Genomic DNA, 25,374 nt, shown 5'->3' on the forward strand with positions numbered 1-25,374 from the left:
TTTGGAATCTGATTGATTGATTGCTTCTGTGGACAGGTGTCTTTTATACAGGTAACAAGCTGAGATTAGGAGCACTCCCTTTAAGAGTGTGCTCCTAATCTCAGCTCGTTACCTGTATAAAAGGCACCTGGGAGCCAGAAATCTTTCTGATTGACAGGGGGTCAAATACTTATTTCCCTCATTAAAATGCAAATCAATTTATAAAATGTTTGCTTCACAGAGTTCAAGACACAGACACATCTCAACATCAACTGTTCAGAGGGGACTGTGTGAATCAGGCCTTCATGGTCGAATTGCTGCAAAGAAACCACTACTAAAGGACACCAATAAGAAGAAGAGACCTGCTTGGGCGAAGAAACATGAGCAATGAACATTAGACTGGTGGAAATGTGTCCTTTGGTCTGGAGTCCAAATTTGAGATTTTTGGTTCCAACCGGTGTCTTTGTGAGACGCGGTGTGGGTGAACGGATGATCTCCGCATGTGTAGTTCCCACCGTAAAGCATGGAGGAGGAGGTGTTATGGTGTGGGGGTGCTTTGCTGCTGACACTGTCTGTGATTTATTTAGAATTCAAGGCGCACTTAACTAGCATGGCTACCACAGCATTCTGCAGCGATACGCCATCCCATCTGGTTTGGGCTTAGTGGGACTATCATTTGTTTTTCAACAGGACAATGACCCAACACACCTCCAGGCTGTGTAAGGGCTATTTTACCAAGAAGGATAGTGATGGAGTGCTGCATCAGATGACCTGGCCTCCACAATCCCCCGACCTCAAACCTCAAACCTCAACCCAATTGAGAGGGTTTGGGATGAGTCGGATGGCAGAGTGAAGGAAAAGCAGCCAACAAGTGCTAAGCATATGTGGGAACTCCTTCAAGACTGTTGGAAAAGCATTTCAGGTGAAGCTGGTTGAGAGAATGCCAAGAGTGTGCAAAGCTGTCATCAAGGCAAAGGGTGGCTATTTGAAGAATCTCAAATATAAAATATATTTTGATTTGTTTAACACTTTTTTGGTTACTACATGATTCCATGTGTTATTTCATAGTTTTGATGTCTTCACTATTATTCTACAATGTAGAAAATAGTAAAAATAAAGAAAAACCCTTGAATGAGTAGGTGTGTCCAAACTTTTGACTGGTATATATATATATATATATATATATATATATATATATATATATATATATATATATATATATATATATATATATATATATCCTGTAAATACATACATACATACAGTGCATTCGGAAAGTATTCAGACCCCTTTCCTTTTTCCACATATTGTTTTACGTTACAGCCTTATTCTAAAATTGATTAAATTATATTTTTTTCTCATCAATCTACACACAATACCCCATAATGATAAAGCAAAAACAGGTTTTTAGAATTTTTTGCAAATGTATTAAAAATAAAAAACAGATACCTTAGTTACATAAGTATTCAGACCCTTTGCTATGAGACTCGAAATTGGGCTCAGGTGCATCCTGTTTCCATTGATCATCCTTGAGATGTTTCTACAACTTGATTGGAGTCCACCTGTGGTAAATTCAATGTACTGGACATAATTTGGAAAGGTACACACCTGTCTATATAAGGTCCCACAGTTGACAGTGCATGTCAGAGCAAAAACCAAGCCATGAGGTCGAAGGAATTGTCCGTAGAGCTCCGAGACAGGATTGTGTCGAGGCACAGATACTGAGAAGGGTACCAAAAACCCAAACATTTCTGCAGCATTGAAGGTCCCCAAGAACACAGTGGCCTCCATCATCCTTAAATGGAAGAAGTTTGGAACCACCAAGACTCTTCCTAGAGCTGGCTGTCCGGCCAAACTGAGCAATCGGGGGAGAAGGGCCTCGGTCAGGGAGGTGACCAAGATCCCGATTGTCACTCTGACAGAGCTCCAGAGTTCCTCTGTGGAGATGGGAGAACCTTCCAGAAGGACAACCATCTCTGCAGCACTCCACCAATCAGGCCTTTCTGGTAGTGTTGCCAGACGGAAGCCCCTCCTCAGTAAAAGGCACATGACAGCCTGCTTGGAGTTTGCCAAAAGGCACCTAAAGGACTCTCAGGCCACGAGAAAGCGTCACGTCTGGATGAAACCAGGCACTGCTCATCACCTGGCCAATACCATCCCTGTGGTGAAGCATGGTGGTGGCAGCATCATGCTGTGGGGATGTTTTTCAGCGGCAGGGACTGGGAGAATAGTCAGGATTGAGAGAAAGATAAACGGAGCAAAGTACAGAGAGATCCTTGATGAAAACCTGCTCCAGAGCGCTCAGGCCTTCAGACTGGGGTGAAGGTTCACCTTCCAACAGGACAACGACCCTAAGCACACAGCCAAGACAACGCAGGAGTGCCTTCGGGACATTTCTCTGAATCCAGTTACAATTAAATTACTTTAATAACACCCTCAAATTGCTTCTGATAACTGAATGATCCAGCTTAGTGTACGTTGTCAAGACCGTCCCAAGCTGTTGCATTTAACAGGAGTCAACAGTATACTGTTGCATTTTTATCCTAGGCGGCTACCCATAATTCAGTTGTGTGGCTTGTTCAGGCAAGCCTATTTGGCCGGTCACTCAACACTGCTGCGGTGGAAAAATTACATAGACATTTTTAGCCCAGCCTAATGCCTCTGAGTGTCACCCCATTGTGTATCTGACAGGCCCTCTCTCGTCTCCCTTACTGTTTACCTGTTGTGCTCGCTCGCCGCCTCTGCAAGGATCGATTGCGTCAACAACAACACCGCAGCTTCAATCATATAGTCAAATCATCCACCTTCTAAAACATCCTTTGGCAAGGTTGCACAATATCACCTATAACGATTATGATGACCCCCTTTGTTATAATAAAGCCAGCGATTTCAGCTTATGGCGTGCCACCTGAACGAATGAAAACGAGCACTATGATTCACTTCCCTTGAAAATGGATGCCACCAGTGTCATTACTAATGGTTGACAGGACCTCTAGCAATTTCTCTGACCCTGCTGTGGAGGAGTGGGACACTTGAAGAGGAATAGGGGCGACACATTCTCAGGCAAAGTGCTGACTTGGGTATGAATTGTGAGAGCCGATGTTGATTGGCTGGCCGTGGGATTGAGAGACAGAATGAGCGATGGCTGATTGGTAAGCCGTCAGTGGGAAGTGAGAGAGAGCGTGACATCATTTGTCTTTACAGACCATCTCCCAAAGCCCATTATGACCAATGAAGGGATATTGTCCATGGAGAACAAGATATGATACATATTACATGCCACTATTGTTTTGCTACACACATCGCTGCATTTGCAAGGGCGCATAATGATGTTTCCAAGTTATGACTGTGAATATGGGGATTTTACAAATTACATTTTAGTCATTTAGCAGACGCTCTTATCCAGAGACGACTTACAGGAGCAATTAGGGTTAAGTGCCTTGCTCAAGGTCACATCGACAGATTTTTCACCTAGTCGGCTCGGGGATTAGAACCAGCGATCTTTCGGTTACTGGCACAACGCTCTTAACCACTAAGCGACCTGCCGCCCCAGATTTACAGACTGTTGTCTGCCAAGAGAAAACATCAAGAATGGTTCCTTTGGGTCTCTAGTGTTCTGTTCTTTCGCTATTTATAATAGACTGAACAGTCTTGTCAGTGGAGAAATGCTAATAAACTCAAAACTATTATTCTCATTAGCTCATAATTTTAAGGGTCCCTTGGAGCGTTTGCTAGAATACTTTAGTTGACACATCTACAGTATGCCATATTTGCCAGCAGATTGACCACACTCTTTCTTTGTCTTTTCCAGCACTCCTGTATGCAACCATCTTCGGTAATGTGACCACCATCTTCCAGCAGATGTACGCCAACACCAACCGCTACCACGAGATGCTTAACAGCGTCCGCGACTTCCTCAAGCTTTACCAGGTGCCCAAGGGCCTCAGCGAACGCGTCATGGACTACATTGTCTCCACATGGTCCATGTCTAGAGGCATCGATACAGACAAGGTAACGCAAACGTTGCTCAAACCTTCCATACCATTTTGTTACCATCTCACAGTATGCACCTTTATTTCATGGTAAATTGGTCTGTGAGAGGAAGCAAAAATTACGCATCACCGTGGATATTACTGGTATGTGTTGGTGGTATTATGTTATCATTTTTATACCATTATTATTAATTCATTATCATAATTATTATATTAATACAATTTATTAGGGATGTAACGATTTACCGATACTCATCGGCCCTGATTCAAATGTTTAAGATATGACTGCATTAGTCCTCTGACCCCAAACCGATTCAAACATTACAAATCACAGATTCACAAAACAAAAATCTGATCTTACTTTCTTTCTACCTTCCAAAAATACCTAATATTTTGTGACAACTGATGTGTCCTCTCCTTCAGTGTCAAACTAAAAGCATGTAACTGTTGACAGTCATTGATCTACAAGTCATTTTGCATGCCGAACAACCCTAGGGAATATCATTAGTGTTGTCAAACTGAACACTGTGCCCAGCTTCGCGCGCTGACTAAAGCGAGGTAGGCGGTGTTAATTTGCGTCAATTCAAATCTGGTATTGGGAACAAAAGAGGTCAATACACGTCTTCTAAAATAGACTAGTATTTTAATTAATGCAAAACACTTCAATGGTAAATATGATGTTCGTACAGTGGGGAAAACAAGTATTTAGTCAGCCACCAATTGTGCAAGTTCTCCCACTTAAAAAGATGAGAGAGGCCTGTAATTTTCATCATAGGTACACGTCAGCTATGACAGAGAAATTGAGGAAAAAAAATCCAGAAAATCACATTGTAGGATTTTTTATGAATTTATTTGCAAATTATGGTGGAAAATAAGTATTTGGTCAATAACAAAAGTTTCTCAATACTTTGTTATATACCCTTTGTTGGCAATGACACAGGTCAAACGTTTTCTGTAAGTCTTCACAAGGTTTTCACACACTGTTGCTGGTATTTTGGCCCATTCCTCCATGCAGATCTCCTCTAGAGCAGTGATGTTTTGGGGCTGTCGCTGGGCAACACAGACTTTCAACTCCCTCCAAAGACTTTCTATGGGGTTGAGATCTGGAGACTGGCTAGGCCACTCCAGGACCTTGAAATGCTTCTTACGAAGCCACTCCTTCGTTGCCCGGGCGGTGTGTTTGGGATCATTGTCATGCTGAAAGACCCAGCCACGTTTCATCTTCAATGCCCTTGCTGATGGAAGGAGGTTTTCACTCAAAATCTCACGATACATGGCCCCATTCATTCTTTCCTTTACACGGATCAGTCGTCCTGGTCCCTTTGCAGAAAAACAGTCTTCCATTTCCTAGTAATTGCTCCCACAGTTGATTTCTTCAAACCAAGCTGCTTACCTATTGCAGATTCAGTCTTCCCAGCCTGGTGCAGGTCTACAATTTTGTTTCTGGTGTCCTTTGACAGCTCTTTGGTCTTGGCCATAGTGGAGTTTGGAGTGTGACTGTTTGAGGTTGTGGACAGGTGTCTTTTATACTGATAACAAGTTCAAACAGGTGCCATTAATACAGGTAACGAGTGGAGGACATAGGAGCCTCTTAAAGAAGAAGTTACAGGTCTGTGAGAGCCAGAAATCTTGCTTGTTTGTAGGTGACCAAATACTTATTTTCCACCATAATTTGCAAATAAATTCATAAAAAATCCTACAATGTGATTTTCTGGATTTATTTCTTCTCAATTTGTCTGTCATAGACGTGTACCTATGATGAAAATTACAGGCCTCTATCATCTTTTTAAGTGGGAGAACTTGCACAATTGGTGGCTGACTAAATACTTTTTTTCCCCACTGTATATACGGGTCCACTGAAATACCACACAGGGCAGTCAGAGAACTGAGCCATTGTTCTAAGTTCTTCTTTAAATACTCTGACAGAGATAGTTCCCGCTCCCTGCTGGCCTATCAGAGTAGAGACTGAGCGTGGTTTAGACTTACTCAGCCTATCGTTGGCGCACAGGCTGGTCCCAGCCCCTTGGCGCTTCACTGTTGCCAGGCATAAGTTGTTATCTGCAGCTTGTCCAGAGAGTCAGCAACCTCAGACATCTTTGTAGCAGAACACATGTCCTTGAGCGTTCTAACAAAGAGGCAGTGTTTGTGTATGTGAGACACAAGCCTTATCTCCCCCTACTCCCTAACAGCTCCTCACATGAATCACAGCTTGTTATGTTAAACAGTCTATATCAGTACAGCACAAACCTATTATGTTTAATCATTAATGTATTCTTTCTAAGCTAGGCATCACATCTAGTTATAAGAAAATAGATCCCCACAGCGGCCTGTTCCTGATCTTGCACATCTGTGTTCAAATGCTAAAATGGCTTGCGCGATATTAGGGTTTATTAGTTGTGACAACCTATGTAATTCGCTAGGTTATTGTTATCAATGCGCTGTTGAAAATTTTGTTTTACCGGAGTAAAAGTAAGCTACCGGAAACACAACTCTCATCTAGATATACCTGCTGAACGGGGTTTACAATAGATTTTATTTAGATTGTTCGGCAATAGTTTTGCTGAGAAAAACAAATCAGCAATAGTTTGGGTAGTTTTACTTTAAACAATCAGTGTATATGGTCATTTTTAGACATATAGGGTAAAGTCCATCATTTCAAAACGAGGAATCACTTTTGCAAGGCACACTGCATGGCTAAAGCAAGAGGAGAAAAACTCACTACACTTCCAAAAGGTCAAAACCATTTGATTTTGAGATGGGGGGTCAAATCCAAAATTGTGCTATATATTTATTGGCTGTGTCATAGCTAATTTGTAAACGCTAAATATTGATACATGTACATTACTAGGTCAAACACTTAATCTGCACTATGATAGTGGGGTGGTAGATGCCTAGTCTCCTTTATGGCTCAGATTAGGTGCCAACATAGTATACACCATAGACATGCATCATTTACACACGCACATGTACACATCAACTCAGATAACTCCAGCTCAGAGAGGCCCAGCTCATGAGCTCCATCAGCAGCAGATTTGAATTAAAAATGGAAATTTAATGTGTTTATGCAACAAATGTTAGTGCATCGAATCGTATCGCATCGATTAATTCTCTAATTCAACCGAATCGCACTAAATCGTTTCAAACTAAAACGTCTCATTCTGGTATCGTATCCGAGCCCATGTATCTAGATACGCATCGAATCGTCTTGAAAGGGAAGGATGCACATCCCTACAATGTATTATTATTATGGTATTATTCTATTATGTCAAAAGGGAATAGATTCATACTGAACTACAAATACAATCTGATGTGCTGTTATCTACTGTCATATTTCAAAATCACCGGTTCTATTTGTATTCTGGCTCATCCTAAATTAGAATGATTCCTTACCTGGTCCTGCAAAATCCTGTTGGGTATGACCTTTTAACATTTAACACAATAGGAGGTGCAGAGGTAATCATGTGCAACAGGGAGAGACTGACATTTGCAAAGATTCACCTTTTTGAAGTTGATGTTAAAGGGATCATTCCTTTAGGGGGGAAGTTTTAGCTTATTTTCTACTTGTTGTCATTTCATTCAAGCCTTTTCTAAACACCCACACCAGTAGAAATCCACTTTTTCGAGCTGAAAGACTATAGCCAGAGCTTACCCATGATGTTGCACAACAATTTAAGTTAATAAGTCATCGTTTTAGTCAAAGTATGATATATTTGGGCTTGAAGTGACAAATCCGAACTGCCCACTTCATGCAGATCCGTGTGAATGCGGTGTTTTTTCCCATGATATGACATACAAATTATTTTCAGCCTACATTTCAGGGCAGTTTTTTTTATGTTACCACCCATCAGCATGGCATTGTTTATTAATCAGAAACAGCTGCGAAGTTATTACTCTTCTCTACTGAGATGAGCCAAACAGCCTTGTGGCCACTTGGCTGCCTGAGCCATGCAGCAAATTAAAATAGGGGGTGAAAACTTGTGTTTTTTTGCAACTCCACTTTTTTTTTTACCAGAAAATTATCATAATCCATTGGATAATTTGTCACATTTCAAAAAAAATTTTGCTAGTCTTTATTAAAAATATATACATGTGACCATTTTATAAAACGGTATAATTGAATGATACTGTATGATAGCATTTTGCAAACTCGCACCCCCCGTCGCCCCAAGATGAATGGTTTTGACCACTAAAGTTTTGCTTCGCTACACGCTCCACTGCTTTGATTGGTGTAACGTTAGCTAGAAACCACAAGTGTCTATCCAGATAATGAAAAGGCACCCACGAAAGAAAATTCAAGTAACTTAAAGTTACATGTCGTTGCGGCGTGCATGATCATGAGCAAAGTCATTGTAGGCTATAATTTCACATCCTCTGTGAGCACACGCTGACTTTGCTGTACCGCAGGCAAAGCCTGCTAGCAACCTACCTACTAAAGGTTTACCGTGTCCATTACAATGTAGAAAAACTCATATTAGCTATCTTTCAATAGTTACTGTAAGTAGCTTTTGTCTCCCACAGGTGTTGCAGATTTGCCCCAAGGACATGCGGGCGGACATTTGTGTCCATCTTAACAGAAAGGTGTTCAAGGAGCACCCAGCCTTCCGACTGGCGAGCGATGGGTGCCTACGGGCCCTGGCCATGGAGTTCCAGACCACCCACAGCGCCCCCGGGGACCTCATCTACCACGCGGGCGAAAGCGTAGACAGCCTCTGCTTCGTGGTATCCGGATCCTTGGAGGTCATCCAGGACGATGAGGTTGTGGCCATATTAGGTGAGGGTTTATTTTTTCTTAATCCTTAAACCGTAATTTATCCAGGAAGTGCCATTGAGGGCAAAAGACCAGAGGGAGACATGGCCAAGAGTCCATCTTTGGTATCTGTATGTATAGTCAATAACATCTGACATTCGAAAACATTTGCATACTAAAATTGTGTGTTTTCGTGTCGATATTAGGCATAGTGACCTTTAAATGTATAGAGCATTGATGGACCTGGTGTTAAGTTGTGTCAATTCAAATCTGGTATAGGAACAATAAGAGGTCAATACACGTCTTCTAAAATAGACTAGTATTTTAATTAATGCAAACACTTGAATTGGTAAATATGATGTTCGTATATACGGGCCCACTGAAAAACCACGCAGGGCAGTCAGAGAACTGAGCCATTGTTATAAGTTCTTCTTTAAATACTCTGACAGAGATAGTTCCTGCTCCAAGCAGGCCTATCAGAGTAGAGTCTGAGCGTGGTTTAGACTTACTCAGCCTATCGTTGGCGCACAGGCTGGTCCCAGCCCCTTGGCGCTTCACTGTTGCCAGGCATGAGTTCTTATCTCCACAACTTGTCTCGAGTCAGCAACCTCAGACATAGTCTGTTCCTCTCCACTGTAGCAGAACACATGTCCTTGAGCGGTTTAACAAAGAGGCAGTGTGTGTGTATGTGAGACACAAGTCTGTCTCAGCCTACCCCCTAACGGTTCTTCACATTAATCACAGCTTGTTATGTTAAACAATCTATATCAGTACAGCACAAACCTATTATGTTTAATCATTAATGTATTCTTTCTAAGCTAGGCATCACATATAGTTGTAAGAAAATAGATCCCCACACTGGCTTATTGCTCATTTGATGAAGTTGAGTTTGGAGTAAAGTGGATTGCGCTGAAAAACACGTTTCCTGTTTGTGTAAGGTATTGCATCACATTAGTATTCAAGGCGACACTAGAGACTCTGATTGCTGAGATCCACCCCTTGATGTGGGTTCATGTCTGCTGCTTTAAATCGTAAGCCAGCCTCAAAATAGCAAATTACATCTGTGCTTCTTTTTAATGAAAAGTGAATAAAAGCGTCTCTATTCCCTATACAATCTGTTCAGGAAGTATGCTCAAGGGTCTACATTGAGCAAACTCTATTTTTATGCATAAAGTAGGTTTTTTTGATAGTCAGGTGCTTTTTACTTTCATAAGCGCTGTGACAATATCTGTGCAACCCCTTAGAGCGATTCTCATGAAGCCATTATTCTTCAGAAACTAATGTTGTGAAAATTAGCAGTGAGCGTGTCCACACAAACAGTAATAGTCCTAACTGTAATAAACAAAATCAGCTTTGTGTGAAGCTCTGTGGAGTTGACTTACAGATGTAGGATCTTAATTTGAGCCAGTTTGCTACAGAAGGAAAATAATACTGCAGCAACAGGAAATGTGAATTATTTTGTATTTGTATTTATTATGGATCCCCCTTATCTTCCTGGGGTCCAAAAATCCAGAAAATCACATTGTATGATTTGTAAGTAATTAATTTGCATTTTATTGCATGACATAAGTATTTGATACATTAGAAAAGCAGAACTGAATATTTGGTACAGAAACCTTTGTTTGCAATTACAGAGATCATACGTTTCCTGTAGGTCTTGACCAGGTTTGCACACACTGCAGCAGGGATTTTGGCCCACTCCTCCATACAGACCTTCTCCAGATCCTTCAAGTTTCGGAGCTGTCGCTGGGCAATACGGACTTTCAGCTCCCTCCAAAGATTTTCTATTGGGTTCAGGTCTGGAGACTGGCTAGGCCACTCCAGGACCTTGAGATGCTTCTTACGGAGCTACTCCTTAGTTGCCCTGGCTGTGTGTTTCGGGTCGATGTCATGCTGGAAGACCCAGCCAGGACCCATCTTCAATGCTCTTACTGAGGGAAGGAGGTTGTTGGCCAAGATCTCGCAATATAAGGCCCCATCCATCCTCCCCTCAATACGGTGCAGTCGTCCTGTCCCCTTTGCAGAAAAGCATCCCCAAAGAATGATGTTTCCACCTCCATGCTTCATGGTTGGGATGGTGTTCTTGGGGTTGTACTCATCCTTCTTCTTCCTCCAAACACGGCGAGTGGAGTTTAGACCAAAAAACTCTATTTTTGTCTCATCAGACCACATGACCTTCTCCCATTCCTCCTCTGGATCATCCAGATGGTCATTGGCAAACTTCAGACGGGCCTGGACATGCGCTGGCTTGAGCAGGGGGACCTTGCGTGCGCTGCAGGATTTTAATCCATGACGGCGTAGTGTGTTACTAATGGTTTTCTTTGAGACTGTGGTCCCAGCTCTCTTCAGATCATTGACCAGGTCCTGCCGTGTAGTTCTGGGCTGATCCCTCACCTTCCTCATGATCATTGATGCCCCACGAGGTGAGATCTTGCATAGAGCCCCAGACCAAGGGTGATTGACCGTCATCTTGAACTTCTTCCATTTTCTAATAATTGCGCCAACAGTTGTTGCCTTCTCACCAAGCTGCTTGCCTATTGTCCTGTAGCCCATCCTAGCCTTGTGCAGGTCTACAATTGTATCCCTGATGTCCTTACACAGCTCTCTGGTCTTGGCCATTGTGGAGAGGTTGGAGTCTGTTTGATTGAGTGTATGGACAGGTCTCTTTTATACAGGTAACGAGTTCAAACAGGTGCAGTTAATACAGGTAATGAGTGGAGAACAGGAGGGCTTCTTAAAGAAAAACAAACAGGTCTGTGAGAGCCGGAATTCTTACTGGTTGGTAGGTGATCAAATACTTATGTCATGCAATAAAATGCAAATTAATTACTTAAAAATCATACAATGTGATTTTCTGGATTTTTTTCTCTCATTTTGTCTGTCACAGTTGAAGTGTACCTATGATAAAAATTACAGACCTCTACATGCTTTGTAAGTAGGAAAACCTGCAAAATCGGCAGTGTATCAAATACTTGTTCTCCCCACTGTAAATGAAAAATCAACATCGCAATGTTGCGCCACCACAATATTTTGCCTTACAATATTACATTGGACAAAAATGGATTACATAATAGCCATATTAACCATAATTTTCTCATCTGAATTTAAAAGGAATGTTTTTCACAATTTTCACAATTGTTTAAAAATGTTTATACTTAGCCCTACCAATCAGGTGCGCTCCAGCAATCCTTGCCATGCGCGCTCCTCGTGTCTTGATAGAATAAACATCTTTATTCTCTTCACAAACTCATCACATTTCCATGGCTTGACATAAGGTAATTGACCACCAGAATCATAAAGATATTTATAACCACTATTTTTAACCACTGTTGAGAAAAGCTTATGTGAGAAGCTGATCCATCAAGTCAATTGATTAAGGCATAATTCTAATTGAGTCACTAGATGGGTTAAGAAAATGACATATGTTTTGAACCTTAAACAACTAAACACAACTCTACAACTGAAAAACACTTCCAGGTCTGTTTTTTTTACTTTTTACTTACATCGCTCAAAACCACTTTTTGTTGATAACTCGGCGAAACAATCATATCTTTCTGTCAGGTAAGCCTACTTTGCAGTAAACATTAAATTGAGAAGGTTTTTGTGGAAAATCTTTCTGCTCCCCATAAGTATGGAGGACTAAAAGTGCCACAATTAAATAAATAAATACACCATTAAATAATTACTTAAATGTGTCATTAATTAATTAAAATTAGAATTAAATACATAAATGTGTAATTAAATGTATCATTAATTAATTCAAATACCGATTCATTTTATGTAAAATACATATATAATTATTTCACTATTTACATTTACATTTCATGATCCTGCATTGCAGTGATTCATGAATTACTTAAAACTGTCAAACTGACCCATCAAAGTCAGTGGGCGGGGCTAACGCGAATCTAGTCTGATCCATTGCTTTGGTCTGAAGTAGAGTAGGCCAACCTGGATAGAGACAATGGAGGATCTCCGTGAACTTTCCAGGGAGTTGGTTAGAGACATTTTAAACTTAGCAGAGGATGTAGAAGCAGGACCTGCTGACATTATCCGGAATTGATTTGTCTTGGCTTGATGCAGAGGGTAACCAATCAGGCGTTAGGTTCCGCCTACCAACTTTTGATGGGTCAGTTTGACAGTTTTAAGTAATTCAGGAAGCACTCCAACGCAGGACCATGAAATGTAAATGTAAATAGTGAAATTATTATATATGTATTTTACATAAAATGAATCGGTATTTGAATTAATTAATGACACATTTAATAACACATTTATGTATTTAATTCTAATTTTAATTAATTAATGACACATTTAAGTAATTATTTAATGGTGTATTTATTTATTTAATTGTGGCACTTTTAGTCCTCCATACATAAGACAGTTATCGATACTAGCATCACTAACTGGCTACAAAGCCTACAGAGTGATAGACAAAAGCGCGCACCAAACAGACAGACGGGCAATATTGCTGGAAATTAATTGGCAGATATTGTGTTACGTTTGGCCTTTTAAGCCAAAAGTGGCTAACCAGGGGTGGGATAATGTCAATGTGGCTTTGATTGGATAGTAGCTGGAAGCTTTTTGTTTATGATAGTTTGCGATGGAACTCATTGCACTCATAACGGGCAGCTTTGTCTCAGTAATCTCTCTTCTGCTAGATCTACCTGTTGGAGACGCCTGGTCTAAAGTTAGCACCTCCGTAGGCAATGCCTAAAACCCTCAGAAGCAATGCACAGGCACTCGTAACAGGCAGCTTTGTCTCATTAACCTCTCTTCCTCTAAAACAGGGGCTTTCAATTCAGCTACTGGGGCCATCCCAGACTGGCTGCACAGGTTTTGTTCTAGCCCAACACTATTGCACCAAATCCCAACCACAAGGGCTTGATGATTAGTTGATTAGGTAAATCAGGTGTTATAGTGTTGGGGTAGGAAAAATAGTTTCAGTTTAGGGAGGTTCCGGGACCAGAATTGAAACACCTGCTCTATTACAATTGAGTCAAAGTTTTTCTCCTTAGCCGCCCCACTGTATTGGAACAAACATGCCATATTTGGTTCAACCTGTAGTGGTTGATATTATTTTCAAATGCTTGTGTGATATAAGCATTTGAAAAATATAAATTTCTTTTGCAGGTATTATGCTGTGTTCATGTATTGTCTTCCAACTTGATTTACAACACAGATAACCTTTTTCTTGGTTCCTTCAGATTAAGTGGTGGAGGAGAAGGGGCACTCTTGAGTCAGCCCTCTGTCACATGCAAGATGGTCTGATAACTTATCCTCACAGAGATTAGCTGTGTCATTGTGACAAAAAAACGCTGGTAGGAAGTGGGATGATGAATTTACAATACTCTAGGGCTGCTCTCTGCATCCTTTCGGGGATTGTTTTTTCCTCCAAATCGTCAAGCGAGAAGACTGGTTATCACGATGGAGCTCGTATTTACATGAGGGATAAATATTTGGATTGCGCTCTCCCTCTAGCAGTGACTTAACCTTTAAGAAATGAGCAGGGGAATATCCCGCACTAAGAGGGTCTTCACACTTACTAGACTTTTTGCAGTAATACCCTTGGCTACACATATACTGGGATGTAAACTTGCGAGCTTGTCACGTTTCGACTGCTACCTCCGGCAGTAGCACATGACACTCTCCCAACAGTTGCCCCCCTGTAAGCAGTGTAATGTAAACAGAATTGCCTGGTTGAGCCAACAGTCTTACAGTAAAAATTGTAATAGCATAGCAATGTTTTTGAAACGGCTGAAATGTACATACATTTTCCTTATTTTTTAAAACTTATTTTATAGATTTTTTTACCTGAAATTGAAATTGAAGTAACAGCCTGTTACATTCTGAAATTGTCGCCGTAGCTTTAAATCTCAACAGTGTTTTTTTTTTTTTGCTTGACTGCACGGAGGTCCAGGCAAGAAGCAACTCCCCGGGGAATTATCATTTTCAGTCGCAATTTGCTTTTACCTCATATAGGTGGTGGGTGCAAGCTATGCTTTAGTTTTCGAGATGATCGATCTCTGTCGAGGGTGGAGTTGGTTTTTACATATTGTGTATATATATTTATTCTGAACACATTTCCGTTGGTTGGTAATGTCAATTCTTGCATGTTTTTTTTTAATACTTACTTTTATGTTCGCTAGTTGGACAGGCAAACATCGGCGAGTACTAAACAGTGAACAAATCAAAACTTGTGTACTATCCATGGTACTATCTCTGCTGATCACGTCTGCCAATCACGTTGTCCTTATCTAAAGGTAGTAAACAGCTGGTGAAACCTCGAGAGAGATCGCAGTCTGACACACCGCTATCAGGTAAAGTTTTTTATTTATTTTTTGTAATCTAACTATTTAGTTATAGAAACATGATACCATCAATGCAAGCTGTAAAATTACCCCCAATTTAGAACACAGCAACATTGGTAATTTAGCTAGCTTGCTAGTTAGCTAGCTAGTTACAACAAGTAGATATGTTGCTACCTAGCAGAAGCAGATAGCTTTATCACTAGCTAGCATGTCATTCTGAGACAAGGAGCGTTTTAGCTATCAGTTTATTTCAAGTAATAATTTAAGACTACAAAAATCTATAGGACAGTAGTGTAAATCTAATACAGTCATCAAGGCAGGACCCACTAATTTCATTCATACTGACTAATAAGAAATGCCACATTATCCGTCAATAGTTGGAGTAGGACGATTGCAGAGCACCCTGCCTCAGACTGTCAGGATGTTCATTTTCTAGCTCACAAACTACATTCCTTTGCTATGATTTGTTTTATCAATTCTTGTCTATCACTTTTGTCTCACATGATCTATTCAGCTCTCCTGTGTCCTGCTCCAAGAGATCAACCAAGTGCCATTCACCATGCATGGGCTGATTCACTCACCTGTGAGAACTATCTTACTGCAGTTTGAACTAGCCCTGCCGTCACTATTTAGACATTGAGACCACATACGCATTTGCCTGTTGTCTTTTCTTTGTGGGTTTAGTCTTACACAGTGTAGTGCATTTCAGAGTTAAAGAACACCAACTACAGATACACGTGCTTGTTTGAGTATCTCAGTTTAGATTCAGTTTAACAGGTGACTGTCAGAGGTGTGTGTGTAGATGAGTGGAAGGAATCAAGCGCAGGAACCAGGATGACTTCAACCGTCTTTTATAGTAATGTTCAACACGTGAACAAAATAGTCGCCTACCCAACCGGGTGGCGCAAAACAATTACGCACAAAACACAGTGCGAAATACACATGAAAAGCGCACGCAGTGCGAACTCTCGGGAACACGCCACAACGAGAGAAATAAACCCTACAGAGGCAGTCTGACAAATAACAATCACGCATAACACCTGACCCAAACACACGAAACTAAATAGGGAAACAATTAAGACACAAATAAGGGACAGGTGTTATGAACAGACAAAACCAAACGAACATGAAACATAGAACGGTGGCAGCTAGTACTCCGGAGACGACGACCGCCGAAGCCTGCCCGAACAAGGAAGAGGAGCAGCCTCGGCCGAAACCGTGACAGTACCCCCCCCTTGACGCGCGGCTCCAGCCGTGCGCCGACCCGGAGCTCGGGGACGACCCGGACGACGCGGAGCAGGGCGCGCAGGATGACCCCGATGGAACTCGGTCAGTAGGGACTGGTCCAATATGTCCCTCCTTGGCACCCAGCACCGCTCCTCTGGACCGTACCCCTCCCACTCCACGAGATATTGAAGACCCCCCATCCGGCGTCTAGAATCCAGGATGGACCTCACGGTGTACGCCGGAGCCCCCTCGATGTCCAACGGGGGCGGAGGAGTCTCCTCAATCTCAAAGTCCTGGAGTGGACCAGCTACCACCGGCCTGAGGAGAGACACATGGAACGAGGGGTTAATGTTCTTGTAATCAATAGGTAATTCTAACCTATAACTCACCTCGTTCAATCTCCTCAGGACTTTAAAGGGCCCCACAAACCGCCGACCCAGCTTCCGGCAGGGCAGGCGGAGGGGCAGGTTTCTGGTTGAGAGCCAGACTCGATCTCCAGGTGCGTACACTGGCCCCTCACTGCGGTGTAGGTCGGCGCTCGTCTTCTGTCGACGTATGGCACGCTGCAGATGGACGTGTGCAGCGTCCCACGTCTCCTCCGAGCGCCGCACCCACTCATCCACAGCGGGGGCCTCGATCTGGCTCTCATGCCATGGTGCCAGAACCGGCTGGTACCCTAATACACACTGAAAAGGGGTTAGTTGGGTGGAGGAGTGGCGAAGAGAGTTCTGTGCCATCTCGGCCCAGGGCACATATCTCGCCCACTCCTCCGGCCGGTCCTGACAGTATGACCTCAGAAACCTACCCACATCCTGGTTGACACGTTCAACCTGCCCATTACTCTCCGGGTGGTAACCCGAGGTAAGGCTTACCGAAACCCCCAACCGTTCCATAAATGCTCTCCACACTCTAGAGGTGAACTGGGGGCCTCGGTCAGACACTATATCCTCGGGTACCCCGTAATGCCGGAAGACATGGGTGAACAGAGCCTCTGCGGTCTGTAGGGCAGTGGGTAGACCCGGCATGGGAAGGAGACGACAGGCCTTAGAGAACCGATCCACAACGACTAGGATGGTAGTATTCCCCTGTGAGGGGGGAAGGTCGGTAACAAAATCCACCGAGAGGTGGGACCAGGGTCGTTGTGGAATAGGCAGGGGTTGTAACTTACCCCTGGGCAAATGTCTGGGCGCCTTACACTGGGCACACACCGAACAGGAGGAGACATAAATCCTCACATCCCTAGCTAACGTTGGCCACCAGTACTTCGTGCTAAGACAGTGCACTGTCCGGCCGATACCCGGATGGCCAGAGGAGGGGGACGTATGAGCCCAACAAATGAGGCGATCGCGTACCTCGAGCGGAACGTACGTCCGACCCACAGGACACTGTGGAGGACTCGGGTCGGTGCGTAACGCCCGCTCGATCTCACCATCAACCTCCCACACCACCGGAGCAACCAGACAAGACTCCGGTAGTATGGGCGTGGACTCAACTGACCTCTCCTCTGCGTCATACCGCCGAGACAGAGCATCTGCCTTCCCGTTCTGGGACCCAGGGATGTATGTGATTTTAAACACAAACCGGGCTAGAAACATAGTCCAGCGAGCCTGGCGAGGATTCAGTCTCCTAGCTGCCCGGATGTACTCCAGGTTACGATGGTCAGTTAGAATGAGGAAAGGGTGTTGAGCCCCCTCGAGCCAATGCCGCCACACCTTTAGGGCCTGTACCACGGCTAACAGCTCCCTGTCTCCTACGTCATAATTCCGCTCCGCCGGACTGAGCTTCTTTGAGTAAAACGCACAGGGACGGAGTTTAGGTGGAGTGCCAGAACGCTGGGAAAGAACGGCCCCTATCCCGGCCTCTGACGCGTCCACCTCTACTTGGAACGGTAAAGAGGGATCCGGATGCGCCAACACCGGCGCCGAGGTAAACAGGTCCTTCAGTCTCCCAAATGCCCTGTCCGCCTCAGCTGACCACCGCAAGCGCACCGGCCCCCCCTTTAACAGAGACGTTATGGGAGCTGCCACCTGTCCAAAACCCCGGATAAACCTCCGGTAATAATTCGCAAAACCCAAGAACCGTTGCACCTCCTTCACAGTGGTTGGGGTCTGCCAATTACGCACAGCTGACACCCGGTCTACCTCCATCTTCACCCCTGACGCAGATAACTGGTAACCCAGAAAGGAGACCGACTTCTGAAAAAACAGACATTTCTCTGCCTTGACATATAGGTCATGCTCCAACAGCCGCCTCAATACTCGGCGCACCAGGGCTACATGCTCAGCACGGGTAGGACTATACACCAGAATGTCGTCGATGTACACAACTACTCCCTGTCCCTGCATGTCCCGGAAAATCTCATCGACGAAGGATTGGAAGACTGAGGGAGCATTCATCAACCCATATGGCATGACTAGATACTCGTAGTGTCCGGAAGTCGTGCTAAACGCTGTCTTCCATTCATCGCCCTCTCTAATGCGCACCAAGTTATAAGCGCTCCTCAGATCCAATTTTGTAAAGAACTGCGCACCGTGCAGTGACTCCGTCATAGTCGCAATCAGAGGAAGTGGATAGCTGTACTTCACTGTGATCTGATTGAGACCGCGGTAATCAATACACGGGCGCAGACCTCCATCCTTTTTCTTCACAAAAAAGAAACTGGAGGAAGCGGGTGAAGTGGAGGCCCGTATGTATCCCTGTCTAAGCGACTCAGAGATGTACGTCTCCATAGCCTTTCTCTCCTCTTGAGACAAGGGATACACATGGCTCCGCGGGAGAGCTGCTCCTGACTGGAGATCTATCGCACAATCCCCCCGTCTATGAGGCGGCAGCTGCGCCGCCCTAGTCTTACTGAACGCCAGTGCCAAATCCTCATACTCGGGGGGAATCTGCAGTGCTGGCATTAGATTCGGACTCTCCACCGAGGTCGCCCCTATGGAAACACCCAGACACCGCCCCTCACATTGAGCAGACCACCCTTTAAGAGCTTTCTCTCGCCACATAATAGTAGGGTCATGAGTCATCAACCAGGGAAGACCCAGCACCACCGGATACGCAGGAGAGTCAATCAGATAGAGCTGAATACTCTCCTCATGACCCTCCTGCGCCATCATCTGAAGGGGTGCTGTGACCTCCCTAATCAACCCAGACCCTAACGGACGGCTATCTAGGGCATGGACGGGGAAAGGCTTATCCACTGGAAGGAGGGGAATCCCTAACTCTATACAGAACTGGCGATCTACAAAATTCCCAGCTGCGCCTGAATCTACCAGCGCCTTATGCTGGGAACGAGGTGCAACCTGTGGGAAACAAACAGGCAAGGTTAGGTGCACGACAGAAAGCTCTGGGTAAGCAGGGCGCCTACTCACCTGGGGGGACCCCCCAATGCGTGACCTGCCTTCTCCCTCCCCGGAGGACCCGCCCCAACACCTAGCCGCGGTGTGCCCTCCACGGCCACAGTTAGTGCAAGGGCCGGGTCCCCTCGGGCTCCTCCTCCTCCGTTCCCTAGCGCCAGCACCACCGAGCTCCATAGGACTCGGCTCGGAGGTGCTGGAGAGTGGAATGGGCGAACCCCCCCTCCCGGGACGTCCACGGGTGGCGAGCAGGGTATCCAGCCGAATGGCCATGTCGACAAGCTGGTCGAAAGTCAACGAGGTGTCCCTGCACGCCAACTCTCGCTGGACGTCCTCCCGGAGGCTGCAGCGGAAGTGGTCGATATGGGCCCGCTCATTCCACCCTGCATCGGCCGCTAGGGTCCGAAACTCCAAGGCAAAGTCCTGGGCGCTCCTCATCCCCTGTCGGAGGTAGAATAGACGCTCCCCCGCCGCCTTCCCCTCTGGTGGATGGTCGAACACAGCACGGAAGCGGCGGGAGAACTCCGCATAGTTCGTGGTAGCGGCGTCCATTCTCCTCCACTCAGCGTTGGCCCACTCCAACGCCTTGCCGGTGAGACAGGAGATGAGGGCTGAGACGCTCTCGTGTCCCGAGGGCGCCGGGTGTACGGTGGCGAGGTAGAGCTCCACCTGCAGCAGGAAACCTTGACACCCGGCAGTGGAGCCGTCGTACGCCCTCGGGAGCGAGAGCCGAATCCCACTGGGTTCCGGAGATGAGACAGGAGGGCTGACCGATGGGGCTGGTTCGGTTCGTGGGGGTGTGGGAACCCCGCTGGTCTCCCATCGGTGCAGAGTATTCATCACCCCCTCCAGGGCATGACAGACCTGGTTGATGCGGTCCTCCTGACCACGAAGACGTTCAGCCATCTCGGCTGTTGGCGCGGTCGCTCCTGCTGATTCCATGGAGATGATGCGTGATTCTGTCAGAGGTGTGTGTGTAGATGAGTGGAAGGAATCAAGCGCAGGAACCAGGATGACTTCAACCGTCTTTTATAGTAATGTTCAACACGTGAACAAAATAGTCGCCTACCCAACCGGGTGGCGCAAAACAATTACGCACAAAACACAGTGCGAAATACACATGAAAAGCGCACGCAGTGCGAACTCTCGGGAACACGCCACAACGAGAGAAATAAACCCTACAGAGGCAGTCTGACAAATAACAATCACGCATAACACCTGACCCAAACACACGAAACTAAATAGGGAAACAATTAAGACACAAATAAGGGACAGGTGTTATGAACAGACAAAACCAAACGAACATGAAACATAGAACGGTGGCAGCTAGTACTCCGGAGACGACGACCGCCGAAGCCTGCCCGAACAAGGAAGAGGAGCAGCCTCGGCCGAAACCGTGACAGTGACAAATAGATAATTATTGTAACATGCAGTGGGGAGAATTCTATTGTCCCCATCAGGAGCCCAGGCTTTCACCATAGATGGTAGAGTTCTCATCTCTGGACTACACAAGCTTTAGATTGCATTCTGCTAAGGCACTTGTCCTGCTCTACATCGGTCAGCTATATTGGTGACCAGGGTGGGATCCTTTCGATATGCCTATGGGGCCTGGGCACACAAATGCTCCTAGAGAGAAGGGGGAATACTGAAGCATGCCATGATGACAGTTGTACAGTCTCCATCAGAGGCCCAGGCTTTTGGCATAAATGCTAAAGCTTTCATTTCTGGACTGCAACATTGTAAGATTGTTCCCTCCACGGCACTTGATATACATTGATTGGTAGGTTACACTATATTTAGATACTTCAAATACTGCCCGAGACACCTTTGCTATTTGTCTCTGTACTCAATAAATGGTGAAACACTATTTGTGATGGTGGTCTTTGTTCACACGTACAGTATATGCATGAAACGTAGATTATGGAAAACATGTCTCACACTCAGTCATAGTTAGTAGAATAATGAATGGATTGGCAAGATTTTGGCACCTTCAACTTTTAGAAGGTGTGTAGGAAAGTTAATAATTTAAACCACCTAAACATACTCACATTCACTGAACATTTTAGTATTTTAAACAAACATTAATTTCCAAACTGCTTTTTCTACAAGCCTACAGGATCTTTATCATTGTTCATACCTTATATTCCAATGCATCCAACATTATGCATGCCCACAATGGTATTGGGCAGCTGCTATTTGAGAACTCGTCTGGTTTAGAAATCTTATTGCACATTGTATCACTGTTTTTAGAGAAGATTGTATAGCAAGGTATGCTATATGTGTTGGCTATGCTATATGTATTGGCTAATATGCATATGCAGCTGTCCTTTTTTTAAACCCCCATTCTAGCATACATGACACACATCTTTCTATCTACATGATTTTATTTGGGTTTCTATGCGAAGTATATGATTGAATGTTTCTTTAAGCCTGCAGCTAGTTATATGAAATTAGACATATAATCAGGCCAAAACATGATTCAAAAATTTAATTCACTGACAGAGATATCTAATGAAACACAAATTGACATTTACAGGAGCTGGATAGGCTAGTCAAACTAACAATCAATTTCAATCAATCAATTTTATTTTATATAGCCCTTCTTACATCAGCTAATATCTCGAAGTGCTGTACAGAAACCCAGCCTAAAACCCCAAACAGCTAGTAATGCAGGTGTAGAAGCACGGTGGCTAGGAAAAACTCCCTAGAAAGGCAAAACCTAGGAAGAAACCTAGAGAGGAACCAGGCTATGAGGGGTGGCCAGTCCTCTTCTGGCTGTGCCGGGTGGAGATTATAACAGAACCATGCCAAGATGTTCAAAAATGTTCATAAGTGACAAGCATGGTCAAATAATAATCAGGAATAAATCTCAGTTGGCTTTTCATAGCCGATCATTAGAGTTTAAAACAGCAGGTCTGGGACAGGTAGGGGTTCCATAACCGCAGGCAGAACAGTTTAAACTGGAATAGTAGCAAGGCCAGGCGGACTGGGGATAGCAAGGAGTCACCACGGCCGGTAGTCCCGACGTATGGTCCTAGGGCTCAGGTCTCTCAGTTGGCTTTTCATAGCCGATCATTTAGAGTTGAAAACAGCAGGTCTGGGACAGGTAGGGGTTTCGTAGCCGCAGGCAGAACAGTTGAAACTGGAATAGCAGCAAGGCCAGGCGGACTGGGGGCAGCAGGGTGTCATCATGCCCGGTAGTCCTGACGTATGGTCCTAGGGCTCAGGTTCTCAGAGAGAAAGAGAGAACGAGAGAATTAGAGAGAGCATACTTAAATTCACACAGGACACTGGATAAGACAGGAGAAGTACTCCAGGTATAACCAACTAACCCCAGCCCCCGACACATAAACTACTGCAGCATAAATACTGGAGGCTGAGACAGGAGCGGTCCGGAGACACTGTGGCCCCATCCGAAGAAACCCCCGGACAGGGCCAAACAGGAAGGATATAACCCCACCCACTCCGCCAAAGCACAGCCCCCGCACCACTAGAGGGATATCCCCAACCACCAACTTACAATCCTGAGACAAGGCCGAGTATAGCCCACAGAGGTCTCCACCACAGCACAAACCAAGGGGGGGGGGGCGCCAACCCAGACAGGAAGATCACGTCAGTAACTCAACCCACTCAAGTGACGCACCCCTCCCAGGGACGGCATGAAAGAGCACCAGCAGGCCAGTGACTCAGCCCCTGCAACAGGGTTAGAGGCAGAGAACCCCAGTGGAGAGGGGAACCGGCCCGGCAGAGACAGCAAGGGCTGTTCGTTGCTCCAGCCTTTCCGTTCACCTTCACACTCCTGGGCCAGACTACACTCAATCATATGACCTACTGAAGAGATAAGTCTTCAGTAAAGACTTAAAGGTTGAGACCGAGTCTGCGTCTCTCACATGGGTAGGCAGACTGTTCCATAGAAATGGAGATCTATAGGAGAAAGCCCTGCCTCCCGCTGTTTGCTTAGAAATTCTAGGGACAATTAGGAGGCCTGCGTCTTGTGACCGTAGCGTACGTATTGGTATGTACGGCAGGACCAACTCGGAAAGATAGGTAGGAGCAAGCCCATGTAACGCTTTATAGGTTAACAGTAAAACCTTGAAATCAGCCCTTGCCTTAACAGGAAGCCAGTGTAGGGAAGCTAGCACTGGAGTAATATGATCAAATTTCTTGGTTCTAGTCAGGATTCTAGCAGCCGTATTTAGCACTAACTGAAGTTTATTTAGTGCTTTATCCGGGTAGCCGGAAAATAGAGCATTGCAGTAGTCTAATCTAGAAGTAACAAATGCATGGATTAATTTTTCTGCATCATTTTTGGACAGAAAATTTCTGATTTTTGCAATGTTACGTAGATGGAAAAAAGCTGTCCTTGAAACAGTCTTGATATGTTCGTCAAAAGAGAGATCAGGGTCAAGAGTAACGCCTAGGTCCTTCACAGTTTTATTTGAGACGACTTTACAACCATCAAGATGAATTGTCAGATTTAACAGAAGATCTCTTTGTTTCTTGGGACCTAGAACAAGCATCTCTGTTTTGTCCGAGTTTAAAAGTAAAAAGTTTTCAGCCATCCACTTCCTTATGTCTGAAACACAGGCTTCTAGCGAGGGCAATTTTGGGGCTTCACCATGCTTCATTGAAATGTACAGCTGTGTGTCATCCGCATAGCAGTGAAAGTTAACATTATGTTTTCGAATAACATCCCCAAGAGGTAAAATATATAGTGAAAACAATAGTGGTCCTTAAACGGAACCTTGAGGAACACCGAAATGTACAGTTGATTTGTCGGAGGACAGACCATTCACAGAGACAAACTGATATCTTTCCGACAGGTAGGATCTAAACCAGGCCAGAACTTGTCCGTGTAGACCAATTTGGGTTTCCAGTCTCTCCAAAAGAATGTGGTGATCGATGGTGTCAAAGGCAGCACTAAGGTCTAGTAGCACGAGGACAGATGCAGAGCCTCGGTCTGACGCCATTAAAAGGTCATTTACCACCTTCACAAGTGCAGTCTCAGTGCTATGATGGGGTCTAAAACCAGACTGAAGCATTTCGTATACATTGTTTGTCTTCAGAAAGGCAGTGAGTTGCTGCGCAACAGCTTTTTCTAAAATTTTTGAGAGGAATGGAAGATTCGATATAGGCCGATAGTTTTTTATATTTTCCGGGTCAAGGTTTGGCTTTTTCAAGAGAGGCTTTATCACTGCCACTTTTAGTGAGTTTGGTACACATCCGGTGGATAGAGAGCTGTTTATTATGTTCAACATAGGAGGGCCAAGCACAGGAAGCAGCTCCTTCAGCAGTTTAGTAGGAATAGGATCCAGTATGCAGCTTGAAGGTTTAGAGGCCATGATTATTTTCATCATTGTGTCAAGAGATATAGTATTAAAACACTTAAGTGTCTCTCCCGATCCCAGGCCCTCGCAGAGCTGTGCAGATCCAGGACAGCTAAGCCCTGGAGGAATACGCAGATTCAAAGAGGAGTCCGTAATTTGCTTTCTAATGGTCATGATCTTTTCCTCAAAGAAGTTCATGAATTTATCACTGCTGAAGTGAAAACCATCCTCTCTTGGGGAATGCTGCTTTTTAGTTAGCTTTGCAACAGTATCAAAAAGAAATTTTGGATTAGTATCAAAAAGAAATTTTTGGCTAGCCAACTAACATTGGCTAGCTTTCAATAAATTGGCTAAATGGTCAACGGAGTTACCTCTTCATACGATCAAGACAATTCATATTGCATTTTGCATATTTGAAGTGCACTTAAACAGATATTT

The 25,374-nt window shown here is 44.5% G+C and overlaps 1 protein-coding gene across 1 annotated transcript in view; it reads left to right on the forward strand.

Moving 5' to 3' along the window:
• The window catches only part of LOC311113644 (voltage-gated delayed rectifier potassium channel KCNH1-like), a gene marked incomplete at both ends in the record, with an annotated part of 65,832 nt that overhangs the window by 18,778 nt on the left and 21,680 nt on the right, over positions 1 to 25,374 (forward strand). The window contains 2 exons of the mRNA XM_084156912.1: positions 3,791 to 3,990; positions 8,490 to 8,742. Of these exons, the coding sequence (XP_084013038.1) occupies positions 3,791 to 3,990; positions 8,490 to 8,742 (453 nt within the window). The remainder of the gene's footprint in view (positions 1 to 3,790; positions 3,991 to 8,489; positions 8,743 to 25,374) is intronic.

The sequence above is a fragment of the Coregonus lavaretus genome, assembly GCF_964263955.1.
Source record: "Coregonus lavaretus genome assembly, chromosome: 40".
NCBI lineage: Eukaryota > Metazoa > Chordata > Actinopteri > Salmoniformes > Salmonidae > Coregonus > Coregonus lavaretus.